The sequence below is a fragment of the Medicago sativa genome, chromosome 5 (genome assembly GCF_051527215.1).
Source record: "Medicago sativa cultivar Bolivia chromosome 5, Bolivia_mono, whole genome shotgun sequence".
Classification (NCBI taxonomy): domain Eukaryota; kingdom Viridiplantae; phylum Streptophyta; class Magnoliopsida; order Fabales; family Fabaceae; genus Medicago; species Medicago sativa.
The window spans coordinates 71,901,290-71,916,650 of record NC_140753.1 but is presented as its reverse complement, the minus strand read 5'-3'; the positions used below and the strand labels follow the sequence as shown (position 1 = coordinate 71,916,650).

General features: G+C 33.4%; 2 protein-coding genes and 1 pseudogene across 2 annotated transcripts; 2 read left to right on the top strand and 1 right to left on the bottom strand.

Moving 5' to 3' along the window:
- Positions 1 to 2,719: 2,719 nt before the first annotated feature.
- On the top strand, positions 2,720 to 4,767 carry LOC146924670 (heat stress transcription factor B-4-like). The gene is made up of 2 exons (XM_085709620.1): positions 2,720 to 3,573; positions 4,096 to 4,767. The coding sequence occupies exons 1-2, from the start codon at positions 3,322 to 3,324 to the stop codon at positions 4,606 to 4,608; spliced, it is 765 nt and encodes a 254-aa protein (XP_085565746.1). The 5' UTR covers positions 2,720 to 3,321; the 3' UTR covers positions 4,609 to 4,767.
- Positions 4,768 to 6,220: 1,453 nt separating this feature from the next.
- LOC146924669 (receptor-like protein EIX2) lies at positions 6,221 to 11,007 on the bottom strand (annotated as a pseudogene).
- Positions 11,008 to 11,954: 947 nt separating this feature from the next.
- LOC146924668 (protein AGENET DOMAIN (AGD)-CONTAINING P1-like) lies at positions 11,955 to 13,036 on the top strand. Its single transcript, XM_085710954.1, has one exon. The coding sequence runs from the start codon at positions 12,472 to 12,474 to the stop codon at positions 12,910 to 12,912; it is 441 nt and encodes a 146-aa protein (XP_085567080.1). The 5' UTR covers positions 11,955 to 12,471; the 3' UTR covers positions 12,913 to 13,036.
- Positions 13,037 to 15,361: the final 2,325 nt, after the last annotated feature.

Here is a 15,361-nt window from a genome sequence, read left to right as displayed (position 1 = left end):
TCTGCCACATCATCATTTTTGTAATGTTTGGTTAATAGAAAGACTAAATTGAAAATGTTTACAAACTTAAATGATTTATGTGTGAACAAAATAACTTAAACGACCAATTTGTTTCAAACCTCAAACTTAAATGACTTATACGTGACTAAAATTACTTAAAGGATCAATCTTTTACAAACCTCAAACTTAAAGGACCCCTGATGTAATTTAGCCATATATAATCCTCAAATTTTAGAGGGTTTTTTAAGCAAATTATTATTGGTAAGAAGAGGCATCACATAACAACTCACTTTTCAACTATGTTGACACTACTAACCTAACTTTAGAAGTTTTTTATGCTTTATGTTTTTTTTATGCTTCAAAGTAGAAATCTTACACTAAACTTCAATGTGTTAACATACATTTGATTATTAATTAACTAACAAAACCACTAAGCTTTCAAACTTCTCTTTTTGTTAATTAATCCAATAATAGTTCCTTTTTGGATTTCTTTACTATTATTTTTTAAAATTCAGTTACCACATGCTCTTCTTCACATGTTATGCATTTAGATTTGCGCTAACACATAAAAGACAAAACATTCCCTCCTTTTCTCAAACAAGACATGCAGTGGGTCACATGGAGATTTACATAGATCATGTGATGTAACATATATATTTTTACTTTGCATATACTGGAACCTGAAAATGATGGTAATATTAACTTTGGAATAGAATCTTCTCAATTATTGAAATATCTATTTAGACCTTTCCAATTCTAAGGAGTCATGCATGGTATGTTTAGAGTCTTCCTATAATTTGACCACCAAATAGTGTGAAACAAATCAAGACTCAAGAGTCAAGTGAGATGTTTGGGTGTGTTGAAACTAGAAAGAGCTCAAGTAAGTCATTTTCCACTTAATTTTCTAAGTAAATATTAGAAAGAAGTGAAAGGAGGAGGAAGGAAAGTAATAAAGAAATCATAGAGATTAATGTCACCCATTAAACAATAGAATCTAGAGATAAGCGTGTCCGGTTTTATTTTAACGAAAATTTAATTTGTAGAATTGATTTTAAATAAAAGTGAAATGAATTTAAAGTGATTTAACTTGCATTGTTTTCACAAACATATCATCATATTTGGCACGAGTCCGACTATACAAAAGTGAGTTAAACAACAAATTAAGCACTTGAAAAAAAAATAACAACAAATTGAGACCAATATTTTTTAGTGCAAGCTCCAAATCTCATATTAAAGTTTAACTTCATATTAAGACACAGATAAAATTAATTTTAACATGTTTAAATATTGCATTTGGGTAGAATTGATTTTTTCAATTGAAATTGCATAATTATAACTTAAAGCTTGATTTTAGAGTTTTTACCTCTACAATTGATTTTAAACTCAAATATATAGTTCAACACATTTACATAAATGAATTCAAACATAAATTAATTTACATTCAACTCAGTTTTAAACCGAACCATTTTAGAAAATCAATTCATTCAACATCACTTTTACTTATAAGAAAGGGGATCTGAACATGCACATGCACTACATTTTCTTTTTTGTTTTATTTAGTTAGGAAGCTTTGAGAAACGAAGTATAAAAATCTGCTTAAATAAAAGAAGATTCACTTATAATTATGCAAGTACATAAATACATATATAATTCCATGATTTGAACCTAGAAGGAGCTACATATCTTCTACCATGAGACTAAATCACGGGTGTGCTTTGGATATTGTACATATAAGATGAATAATGGTCAGAATGTTCCACCTTGATACTAGGTTCCAAGCAACTTCACTATTTATAATTAATAATTAACAGTATTAATAATTTGATATTTCTATAATGTTATAGTTATGTACACAAGAAGGTAACTTTGAAGTGCTACTAACCATAGTGATAAAATATTTAAAATTATGTACGTGGTCCTCGTGATCACAACCTAACATTCATCCTCACCCCACAAAAATTATTTCTTCACAAAACAAAGTATGAAAAATAAAAGTATCACTTATGTGTGAATTTCCCTATAAAAAAAAAATCACTTATGTGTATATAACTAGAATATATAACATTGAATTCTTGATTTATATATGATTTGATGATGAAAATTGCAAAAACAAAGATTAATTCATGGACATTTATTTTATTGTTTTTGTTATTTCATTCTGTCACATGTATTATGTGGAAGTATATGTTTCCAAATAAAGTGAAAATATAGTGTTCCAAGTTTCAAATTTCAAATCATTCAAATGCATGTACTTAGTAAAGACAAGGGTGGAGGGGAGGGAGGGACCAACAAATTGAACAATTTCTGACACTTATAAATAGAGGGCCAATATACATACATAAAAGTAAGTTATTTTTTGGAGGATTATTGCAACCATCCAAAACTTAGTAAGTTCCATAAAATATATGTGTCTTACAAGAAGAAATAAATTAAAATGTTATCATTTTGAATTAATTAATCATTAGTCTAGGTATTTGCAGAGGACATAAACTTTGTAATAATCTAAATAAAATGTTACTCTATATAATGCAGACTTTACATTTTTTTTTTCTGTAACTTTTATACTCAAACTAGTGTTTTGATTTGAAATTTTGATTACTAAATAGTCCCTTCTGCACAAAATTTGGAGAATCCAATAAATTTATACCCTAATGTTTTTTCACCAAAAATAAAAATAGAAAGTATATATAGCTCATCTCTCAAGAAGCATCAATCCACCACCACTGCAGCAGAGAGAACAATCAAATAACTAATTAATAGAGTCATTGGATCTTATTATAGTTTATCCTACAAAAACTCATTGTTTGTACTGACATGGTCATATGCTTCTTAAAGTTAGTAAAATATTTAAGATAGCCAAAAGAAGAGTTACTTAAATGATATGTAATGTTTTTGTTTCATAGAGTAAAATTATAATGTGGAAATGTTGGGTATGACTCATAGTTTACCGGTAAATAGATAAGTTATTGATCAGAGATAATCTTGTAAATTGGACCGTAGTATTTAAACACAAGTTGTCTACTGATCAGATATAATCTTGTAAATTGGACCGTAGTATTTAAACAAAATTTGTAATATGTAATCCTAAATTTGATTAATGGAAAAATATTACAACCAGTTTATAATCGGATACGTAGGCACAATTGGCCGAACTCTCTAATCAAACCTAGTGTATTCTTTGTGAATAAGAGTTGTTGTTCTAATAGAAAGAGAGTGAGAGGTTATATTAAACTTGGTGGTGCATTAGTGAATGAGTAAGAGAAGATAACATAACAAAGCATAAAATTAGAAAAGTAGCACATAAGTCTTTGGTTTAGTGTGATGGCTTTCACATTAGAGAGGTGTGAAGATAACATGGTGTTCACTATGGAGTCTCAGAAATCAGTGCCTGCTCCTTTCTTGACAAAGACATACCAACTTGTTGATGATCCTCTCACTGACCACATTGTATCTTGGAGTGATGATGAAACTACATTTGTTGTTTGGAGGCCTCCTGAGTTTGCTAGAGATCTTCTTCCCAATTTTTTCAAGCATAATAATTTCTCAAGCTTTGTTAGGCAACTAAATACATATGTGAGAATCTTCAAATTCTAACTTCTATGTTCTCTATATCCTTATTCATTGTTTTAGTAAGTATCTTCTTTAGTTAGTGTAAAAAGGTCTCATAAATTTTCCTTTTTGATACTTCTTGAACCATAAGAATAACTTAAATAACTTACCTATATCTGATTGCATTCAGAGGTTCAGTTCATTATTATAGTTACATGATGGACTATGATAGTAAAACATCATATATTTAGCAACTGTTTGTATGAACAACTTAAGTAAACGATTATAGCGTAAGTGTTTAACAAAGGAGAAAAGAAAATCAAACTATTTTCATATAATTTCTAAACTGTTTTCAGAAGTTATACTAGAGAACTTATGAAAATATGCTGAAAACGGCTTATGAAAAGGTCATAAGTTATTTATGTAAGCTCTTCAAAACAGTTTTGCAAGCTATGAAGCACTGACAATAATTTGAGAAAATGGAACAGCGGAATAAAGTCACATGTATCAATGTAGTGTTGGTGTCTGATGCGTGTCTTCTTGCAGGGTTTCAAGAAGGTTGTTGCTGATAGGTGGGAGTTTGCAAATGATTACTTCAAAAAAGGAGCTAAGCATCTATTATGTGAAATCCACAGGAGAAAAACCCCTCAACACTATCAACAACAATACTATGAACAATCACCACAAATTTTTCAACAAGATGAAAGTATATGCTGGATTGATTCTCCATTACCATCTCCTAAATCAAACACTGATATCTTAACAGCACTTTCTGAGGACAATCAAAGACTAAGGAGAAAGAATTTCATGCTGTTATCAGAACTCAGTCACATGAAGAATCTTTACAATGATATTATATATTTCATTCAAAACCATGTGAGTCCTGCTTCACCCTTTGAACAAAGAAGCAACAATAGTGCTGCTATTTTGAAGCTTGTTGAATTGGATTCATCATCACCTCAATTACCAAATGATAAGGATTGTAATAGCTCTTCTGTGAAGCTATTTGGTGTTCCTCTTTGTGGAAAAAAGAGGGTTCATCCTAGTAATCTTGATTAATAAGAATAATTAGTTTTATGTTCAGAGCATTCCATGATAATGTTAAAGTATGTAATGGATTGCTTTGATTGTTTTTTGTTGGCATATGAAGAGAACCATCTTTTCATGTATAGCTGAGGCTGATATTTAGATTAATTTGACTTAGTTATTTCTTTGAAATTTTCCATTACTTGATCAACATCTTATTCAGCTAGAACTGGTTTGATTCGAATGCTGTAGAGACTAGTCTTTTTCGGTAGGCCGAACCAAAGTTGGTTTTAAGTCACAAACTATAATCTATGACAAGGTCCTTAATTTGTAGATTTTTTTGGCAAATTTCTCACCAAAATACAAGGTCTGTATACTTATTGAGGCACTGCAACAGACATTTATAAAGCAGCAGAACATTTTAGTACATAACAAGAAACACATTGATAAAAGAGTGATTAACAACAATCGTATTTTTTCTCAACCATTTCCTTCAATTTTCTTGGCTACTTATTCTTCAAAGAATTTTCAAGTAACACTACTGGAAAAGTGAAGCAAGACTAGGAGTGGTATACTTATTGTATCCCACTAATTTGTTTACAAAACATAAGTAACAGTATTAATAGTGTCTCACAATATAATGCTACACAAATTGATTATTTAAATCATTGATGCATAGAAATTTGAGCTTGTTTATATTTCTCTGATCAGAGCAGCTACATGTTCTCTTACCCTTCTTCAACAAAGTTATAACACATGCATTGTGTCAATTAAGTTGTCCAAGAACATATAACACATACTAATAAAAAAATTACATGGAACATATAACAGACCATATGCCTCAAAAAAAAATTATATGGAACATATAACAGACCATATGCCTCAAATATGCTGAAAGACAAAAAGCAGCCTGTGATCCCTCCACTGTCGAGGCAAAAAAGTGATGGTTCAATGGGCTAGGCTCACCAGGCCATATAGGCTGAGAATACAGCAGCCTGTGATCCCTCCACTGTCGAGCAAAAAGCAGCCTGTGATCCCTCCACTGTCGAGGCAAAAAAGTGATGGTTCAATGGGCTAGGCTCACCAGGCCATATAGGCTGAGAATACAGCAGCCTGTGATCCCTCCACTGTCGAGCAAAAAGCAGCCTGTGATCCCTCCACTGTCAAGAGTGTCGAGAGAAGGAAGTGTTCACTGCTCTGTGAAACCAGCCTCATGCGGCTCCCTCCATTCGCCTTCGGTTTCGGTGAGACACAGCCTCGTTCCATCACCTTATTGCCCCCACATGGGTTTCAAGTTGATGTTAATCCACTCAGCAAACAATTGGCTGTGTTGGAAGGTTATAAACCATTGTGTTTGCTATGTTTTAACCGATGTGGGACATGACATTTTATTGCTCCCAAGACAGTTAGTGGTCTTAAGTTGGAAATGTGCATGTCACACATCATATGCAATTTTTATTTCATGCTTAGCTACTCTAAGTATAATGTATAATTATAAAATAACTTATGAGCTTGTTTACAGTGCCATGTATGATTGACTGACTCTTAATTATGTCAAATGACAGCTTCAATGTGTGAACAAATCTTTCCATAATCATAACTTTGGTGAAGCCTTGAAAAATGTCTCTCATGCCTTTCCTGTCAAAGCAATATTTTAGTCTTACACAGATTTTCCTCTCAGACATACATACATTCTTTCCTATGAAGCACGAACACGAACACGTTGGCACCGATAATAATTTGAGAAAATTGATAGAATAAATCAATAGTATATTCTATCAAAAATGACATAATTCAATGTAATTATATGTGTCGGTGTTGTGTCGGACACGATATGTATCCAACACCGAGTCACACATAATCCAAGGAGTATATGTGTTTCAGAGATTCCTCCAAAGTAAGGATTATTGTAAAAACATATAACAATGATCCCCATATTCCTCAAAATCCTGTGATAAATCATAATGCTACACTCAAATAAATTGGTTTTTTATCCTCTGGACTACTTTCTTCTGGTGTTTCTGGTTTCTCGGGTGCAATTTCTTCGTCTCCTAGACATTTTTTGTCAATTGTCCCGCAAAGATTAGCATCCCCTTCATAATTTGAGGCATTGAAACTCTGCAGCTGCGTGCCAATTGGAATTCTTCCAGACAGATTATTATCTGACAGATTCAACAAGGACAAACAATCAATTTGAGCTAGAGAAGGAGGAATCAAACCCGAGAAATGGTTTCTTGACAAGTCAAGAAATTCAAGTGATGTTAACCTTCCAATCTTTGAAGTAATTTCTCCATTCAAATTATTGTTTGATAAATTCAACGACACCAACTCTATTAAGTTTCCTATTTCTTCTGGAATATTTCCTATCAATTGATTGCTTGACGATCAATACTTCTCAAAATGAGCTTATTATTCTTGAATTGTTGTTCTGCACCTTTCCACATCAACAATGCAATCAATTCATAGCCTTCATATAAAAGGGTGCCTTTGTAATAAAAAAAATACAGAAAATATGGTTCGATTTGGGGAAACATTCTGAGACATTGTGGAAAAATTCTTCAAGCATTTGAAAATTCGTCCTGATAGATTGTTCTCAGAGAGATCCAACAGGTGAATGTTTGTTAAGTCCCAAAGACTTAGCGGAAGGCTCCCATTGAATTGGTTCTTTCGTAAGCTTAACATTTATAATTGTTGTCCTAACCAATACGGTATTGGTCCTGAGAATTTATTATCTCCAAGATCTAGCATGGTCATTTCTGTGCAATTTTTCAATGAGAGAGGTAGCTTCCCTGTCAAGCTATTGTTTTGCAATATTAATACCTTAATTTTAAATAATGATCCCATTGAGAATGGAACTTTACCAAACAAAGTATTGTCGCTCAAATCTAGAAATTCCAATGCTTTCAAATGATTCCAACAATCAGGGAGCTTCCTTGATAATTGATTCTTTGATAGATCCAATATGAGCAACCTATCCACCGCAGTGTTGGCACATAAAAACAAGTGAGTTTCAGAAAATTTGTTATTAGGCAACTGTAGCAATGTTGCACTTCGAAAAAACGGAGGGATTGAACCTTCAAATTGATTTGAATCCATAATTACTTGACAACCTCTAGAAAATCTTACGAGCATATTTGGAATTGAGTATTATGAATGAAGTAAAAATGATTCTCATTATTCAATGTTAGAGAGTACAAGCATATATATACATGAAATGCTAGTGTAGAATAGCTATGGTGAACTAGCTCATATGGAATACAAACTGAAACTAGGTTTAACTAGATAACTTGCTGCGCAAGTTATCTTCTATTCTAGTATCATCCAATATCCCCCCACAAGATGGAAGTTGGTAGAGGTCTAGCAAACCCATCTTGGACAGTAAAACACCAAAAGGCTGAGGTAAAAGTGATTTGGTGAAGAAATCTGCAAGTTGCTCTTTGGAGGAAACTGGGAGAAGTTTGAAAATGCCTGCATGAAGCTTCTCTCTTACAATATGGCAGTCAATGTCCAAATGCTTGGTTCTTTCATGGAACACAGGGTTGGAAGCTATGTGAATAGCACTTTGATTGTCACAGAAGAGAACAGGAAGCTTAGGGCATTGAATGTGAAGATCTCTAAGCAAGTAAAGGAGCCATTGAAGTTCACATGTAGCTGAAGCAAGAGCCCTGTACTCTGCCTCAGAGGATGATCTAGAAACAGTTAACTGTTTCTTAGTTCTCCAAGATATCAATGAGTTTCCTAGAAAGAAACATTGGCCACTGATAGATCTTCTAGTATCATAACACCCTGCCCAATCAGCATCAGAAAAACCTTGTAACTGTAAAGATGAGCTTCTGGGAAAGTGAAGACCCTTGCCAGGACATCCCTTGAGGTACCTGAGCACCCTTAAAGCAGCTTGATGATGAATTTGAGTTGGTTTAGATAGAAATTGACTCAGCTGCTGTGTAATGAAGGTAATATCAGGCCTTGTAGTGGTAAGATAAAGTAACCTGCCAATCAACCTTCTATAGGAAGAAATGTCTTCATAAAGAGGTGAAGTGTCAGCATATAGCTTGATAGAAGGGTCTGAGGGTGTAGAAACAGGTTTGGAATCAATAAAACCTGAATCTGAAAGCAAATCTAGGCAGTATTTTCTCTGGCATAGAGAGATGCCCTTGTGAGAATGAGCCACCTCAAGACCAAGAAAATATTTGAGCTGACCTAGGTTTTTAATCTTGAAGGATGTATGCAGAATGGATTTGATGTGATCAAATTCAGATAAAGAGTCACCAGCCAATATAATATCATCCACATATACAAGAAGGAGAGTGAAGGATGAATCAGTTTGTTTGATGAATAAAGAATGGTCAGAAGCTGCTTGAACAAAATGATGTTGCAGTAAGATAGAAGTCAACTTCTCATACCATTTTCTGCTGGCCTGTTTAAGACCATATAAAGACTTCATCAGCTTACAAACTTGATTTGGCTTGGGAGAGGAAACACCAGGTGGAAGAGTCATATAAACATCTTCCTGCAGATCTCCAATATTGAGCCAGTGAGATTATTGTACGAAATATTCGTGAACCTTATATTTGTTGCTTGAGTCCAGAACCACACTGGAACAACATCTGAGATTCCAGCATCAGAAATTTCCACCCATTGAAGAAATTTTTGACTACGAATCCATTTCAGAAAACTTGGCCCTAAAGTACAAGACCTTAAATATATGGTAGACAGTTGAAAAGGTGGCACCCAATTTTCACTCAAGCTTAAATACTTTAACATGGACATGTTTCCAAAATGAGATTCAGTGATCACACCATCCAAATCATTGGAATCCAAGTAGAGGTTCACTAATCGATAGGGGAATGTAGAATTTTTTAGGATCGTCCCATCTAATAGATTTTCATATAGGAACAGATTTTCTAAAGATGAGAACCCTGACATGTCAGGTACCGTGCCAATAATTTGGTTGCTAGCCAAGTATAATTCTTTCAGCGAGTTCTTTGCACACCCAACAGACAAATTATGAAGCATTACCGAAAGATCTTCACTCAACTTGTTACTTGACAGGTCTAGTGACCTTAATGAACATAGGCTACCAAATGATTTGGGAATTCCACCTTCTAAAGAATTTGATTTAATTATCAACGACTCCAATGATTTTGGAATTCCATCTGGTACCTTCCCACTTAACATATTATTTGAAATGTCGATTGTTATTAGAGATGGGAATATTGAAAGGTTAGGCAATGTGCCAGTAATTTGGTTGTGATGTAAGCTTAAATCTTGCAATGAGTATCTAGCACAACCAGCCAATTTGAGAAGAATTGTTGAAATGTCTTCATTCAAATTGTTAGAATCAAGTTTCAATGAGTTTAAGCTACATATGTAACTAAATGATTCCATATTACTACCACCATGTAGTACGTTACCGGACAAGTCAAGTCGTTCAAGATTGTTTCTCGTGTTGCCAAAATCATATGGAATGGTGCCTTTGAAGATGTTATGGCTAAGATCAAGTTCAATAAGTTGGTGGTAGCATTAAATACCCACTCAAATATTTTGGATGATGAGAAGACATTCTGTGAAAGATCGAGAATTGCAAGAGAAATAGAAAAATTCAATAGCAAACGAGACAGTGAAAGAAGGTAAAGATCTGAAAGATCACAACCAGATAGCTTCAATTCTTGTATTTTTGGAAGCTTTCCAATCATTTGCAGCCAGACATGAGAAGAATTGAGATTCGGCAAGTGACTCAAGTCAAGATGCGTTAAAAGAGTGAAATTAGAAAGCCATTCATCTCCAAAATAAACTGAGTCCTTGATTGTATCCAAGATGAAGTTCCTGCAAATTTGAAAGACTTCCAAGTGGACGAAGAACAGTTCCCACAAGATCATTTGAATTTTGAACTAAGATCAAGGTACTGCAAATGAGAGATATTTCCAAGTTGATGAGAGATTGTACCCTCAAGGCCATTGTCCGAAAGATCAAGATATTGCAAGTGCAAAAGACGAGCAAGATCCTTTGGAGTTCTTCCCCCATCAAATGAACCTTGGAGGTCAAGAAATCTCAAGTTTCTTAAAGAACCAAATAATTCTGGGAAATAACTGTTTGAAAACAAATTCTAACTGAGGTTCAAATACTTTAAATGCCGCAACTCGATCAATGACGCTTTGATATCGCCTTCAAAAGGACCAAACTGATCACCATTTAGATCAAGTATTTCAACATGGCCAGTTTGATTGGTACAACTGATTCCTTCCCATGCACAACAATCATCACTCTTACTGTCCCAAGAAGGTAAAAGGTAGTGTCATCCAACACAAGACCTGACTTCAACTCTAGGAGAGTATGCCTCTCCTTTTCTATGCAACTACCAGAAACAAAAGCAACATTCAACAGAACAAAGATTGCTCCAAACAACTTTAGAAGACATACAATACTACTCATCATTATCTTTGCCTTGTGCCTAAGCAATAAAAATTCAACTTATTATTACTTATCACATTAAGAAACAATATGAATTAGAGGAAGACTTGACTAGAGGATGAAGACTATAATTAATTAATAATTAATAGTTTAAATATGTTCATTCAAAATAAAAATTGTTTAAATATGTTGGAAAAATGAGCATCATTCATGACCGTGGATGCTGCTGAGAAGTTGTTGTTGAATAACAAGTCCTCTTTAGATATGGACAACCAAAACACGACAACTAATTAAAATTTTAAAAGGATATTTGAAATTAGTCCAAATAACCATTTGGTCTGTAAATGTGAGACAATGTAATTGTAGTCCCTGAATATATTGAAATTGCAAAGTGTCTCATTTCTTAGTAATTTTATAGACTAAATTGACAACAACAAAATAAAAAACACGCTCTAGGATTGAATTGACGACTAAGAGTATAATTATCGCGCTTTGTTAGGGTGGTTTCACAAATCCCAATAATTTTTGCCTGTGCGGCTTTGATAATTAACATATGTTATGAGATCGTCTTTACTCTCCATACTTCATAGTACCTCCGTAAGGCAACGATGCTTTTTTATGTATTAATGTAAAATATAAATTTTGAAGTATATTTTATAAGATTAGTGGAACCCATTTTAAAGTTTTAGATGAGTTGTATGAATATTTAAAAAATATAGTTAGGTGGTTTAAATAATTAGAAAGTGTATCACCAAAAAAAATTAGAAAGTATGAAGTGATATATTGTATTGAGTGTGGTCCATTTATACCATCTATATATGTGACATGAATGTAGGTGCTCTAAGTAACAAGGTGCATAACGTGTTTTTACATAAATTAATTGCTTTTTTGGTGGCCTAAATTAGTTAATTTATTATACCTCAGATCAAACTCTAAATTACCGTGTCTTTCTCGTAAAAGCAAAGGGTTAACACAAAATAAAACGACGGTCCATTAACATTAAAAAAAGGCTATACGTAAAAAAAAAAATCAGCTTTTATTCAAAACTGAATTATTAATGATATAAAGTAAATGATTTTTTTATAAATCAAAAATAAATAAACCCCAAAAAAAAAAAATCGAACTTTTACATAGTATAATCTGTGGGAAAAAAAAAAAACTATCACATACTTCCGCTAGAAAAAACTATCAAATACTTGGTCATTAGCGAAAATTCAGTAAGAATCGTAACAAATCTTTTTCATATTTTTTTTCGAGGGACAAATTTTTTTCATATAACAACCAAAGATTTTGTCAAAAAATATAACAACCAAAGAGAAAATCTCAACCGTCCAATCACAATAACAATATACAAAAATATCTCAATCTAAAACAAACACCCCCATCACCCACACTATATAATAACAACCACGGTAAACTTCATACTAAAAAAACTATTCATATCTCTCTCTAATTCTTCCGATAGATTCTTGATCTTGTGCAACCATGCGTCCACCGGTGAAGAGAGTTGATTATAAGGAAGGAGATAAAGTAGAAGTATGCAGCAAAGAAGAAGGGTTTGTAGGTTCATACTTTGAAGCTACAATTGTTTCATGTCTTGATAGTGGAAAATATGTGATCCGTTACAAGAATCTTCTTAAAGATGATGAGTCAGAACTTCTTATGGAAACGCTTTTTTCCAAAGATCTTCGTCCATTGCCTCCACGTGTTCGTAATCCTTCAAAGTTTGAACTCAATCAAAAAGTTGACGTGTTTGATAACGATGGTTGGTGGGTAGGGAAAATCGCTAGCGAGAAGATCTGGATGGAAAAGAGTTACTACTATAGTGTGTATTTTGACTATTGCCATCAAACTATTTACTACCCTTGTGATCAGATTAGGGTTCATCAAGAATTGGTTTGGGGAGACTGGATCTTCGAGGCATAACGATATATATGGTTATAGATCAGTTATATTGTATTTACAAATTGTAGACATTGTCCTGTTGAATGTATTTTGAATTGGTTACTGGCAATAATAAATTCCAGTCTTTTAGTTTCTTTGGTTTCAATTTATTTTGTGTGCATATGATTCTTGTTCTTTGATTTATTTTGATGTGGGTGGGTTATATAATAATAATTGATCGATCAATACCAGCGGCCGGGTTTGGTTTCTTGATAACTTGCAAGAAAGATAAACTGTGATTATGTAATTGATGTTCTATATTTAAGTTCTTAAACATCAGTTTTGAGGATCAATTTTTGTGACATTCAGATAGAGTTAAAATCTAGTTTAGAATTTTAACAAAAATCATATCTTCCTGAATGTGTTCATCGTTCTTGATGTTTGATGAATTGAATGAATATGTTGATGAATCAATTTTGTTCATGTGTTTATTTCTTCATTTTATTCAAGTTTTTTATGCATTTTTGCAAGTTAGTGTTGCTGAAATATTAAAACAATTCATAGCTTCTTCATCTACCTCTTTGATCCAAAAAGCATGCAGAACACTTTGTTTTGGTGTTTTTCGCAAACAACAAAAGCAAATTTAATCCAAAAAGTCCAGTAGCATAGAAGAAGAAAAAAAGGAGAGTTCAAATAGTATGCGTGCATTGTAAAAAGAGGTGTAATAAAATATGCTACTATTTGAAAATATTTTGAAAACCTCAGAAAATTCGAAAGAAAAAAAAAATGTGAGTTTCGACACATATTTCCTTGACTTTGATTATTACTCCATTATTTTTAAAGAATTTTTGGACCTTATAGGTATTCGAGTGGTAAAAGTGAAGAGAGATTGATTATAGTGCACTAAAGTCATCAAGAGTATAAATACTGTTTGAAAATGACTAATACCTCAAATTCGTCCTTGAATTTTGACAAATCGGCCAAATTCGTCCCTGAATTATTCGAAATAGCTATTTAGTCCCTGAATTTACAAAATGTCAATCAAATTGGTCCCTCCGTTAAGTTGGTCTGTTAACGGAGGTGACGTGTAACGTTAACCTCTTACAAGGCTTACCACGTCAGATGCCACGCAAGCAGGGACCAAATTGATGGATTTCAGAAAATTTCCAAGGACCAAATTGATGGATTTTCAGAAAATTGGCAACGGCTCTTTCTCCTTGTACACAGTAACAACTTCTTCTCCACTTCAAAATTAACGGCTCTTTCTTCCCCAAATATATAAATATGGAACCCTAATGTTATTATTTGTCACCTATAGTTCAAAATCCCCCAAAATTCTTCCATGAATTGAGTAGGTGTTCTTCCCCAATTCAAAAAACATAAAACCCAAATTTTGTTGATTCAATTCGAAATTAAAAAATCATTGGTCATTGTTGAAGAGAGGTGTTCAGATATGTGATAAGTGTTTAAAAGTGATATATTTCATATAGGAGTTTAGGCATTTTAGTGACTTGTTTTGCAAGATTCCCCATGGAAAACTCCAAATATTATGCAAATATGTCATATATGCTTCTGAGCCTAATTCTACCCAATTTATGCAGGAAATGACAAGCAAGGTACAAGAAAGAAGATTTTGAACCAAAGGAAGGACGCTTTCGCGTCCTATGGACGCTTAAGCGTCCACAATGTCGAATGCAACAATAAGGACGCTTTCAGGACGCTTTCAGGACGCTTTTCATGATTCAAGTAGGACGCTTAAGCGTCCTAATCACGCGAAAGCGTGCAAACTCCAAGAACAAACCGTCTTAGGACGCTTTCTGCACGCCTTTAGCACGCGAAAGCGTACTCATTTACTTTTGTCAGAAGATATTTACGTTGGTTACGTGGCAGCTTGCTATTGGTCACTGGGTGAGATTTTGTGAAGGACGCTTAAGCGTCCTAATGACGCGAAAGCGTCCACAACGAGTACTGCCCCATTTAAATAGATCTTTTACCTCTCTTTTGGAGGGACTATTCCATTGTAACATTTTATACATTTCTAGAGAGAGGTTAGAGCTATTTCATAGAGAGAAACACAAAGCAAGTGGTTTAGGAGTAGATTCAACTCAAGATCGCTTTGGACACGAAGGATCTTGACATGGAATCTTCATCTTTCCTTCATCCCTTGTTATAGTATACATGTCTATGTGTAGCTATCATCTTCTTTGTAGTATTGAGGTAACAAACAAGCTATTATGTAATCTTTTGATCTTTTAATGTATAAGGTTCTAGCTTAATGATTCAATATTGTTGTTATTCTTATGTTTAATGCTTTCAAAGAGATTCAAGATGATTTGGACACGAACTCTTGAATCTAGAACTAGAATAACAAACTATCTTAAGTTATATCATTCTTGACAAGTTTGTAAACCTTTGATAATTGCTTTTAATCAAGAATTTAATGCTTTCGGATACTTAATCAGGCTGGACACGGTCGATTAAGTTATCCGAT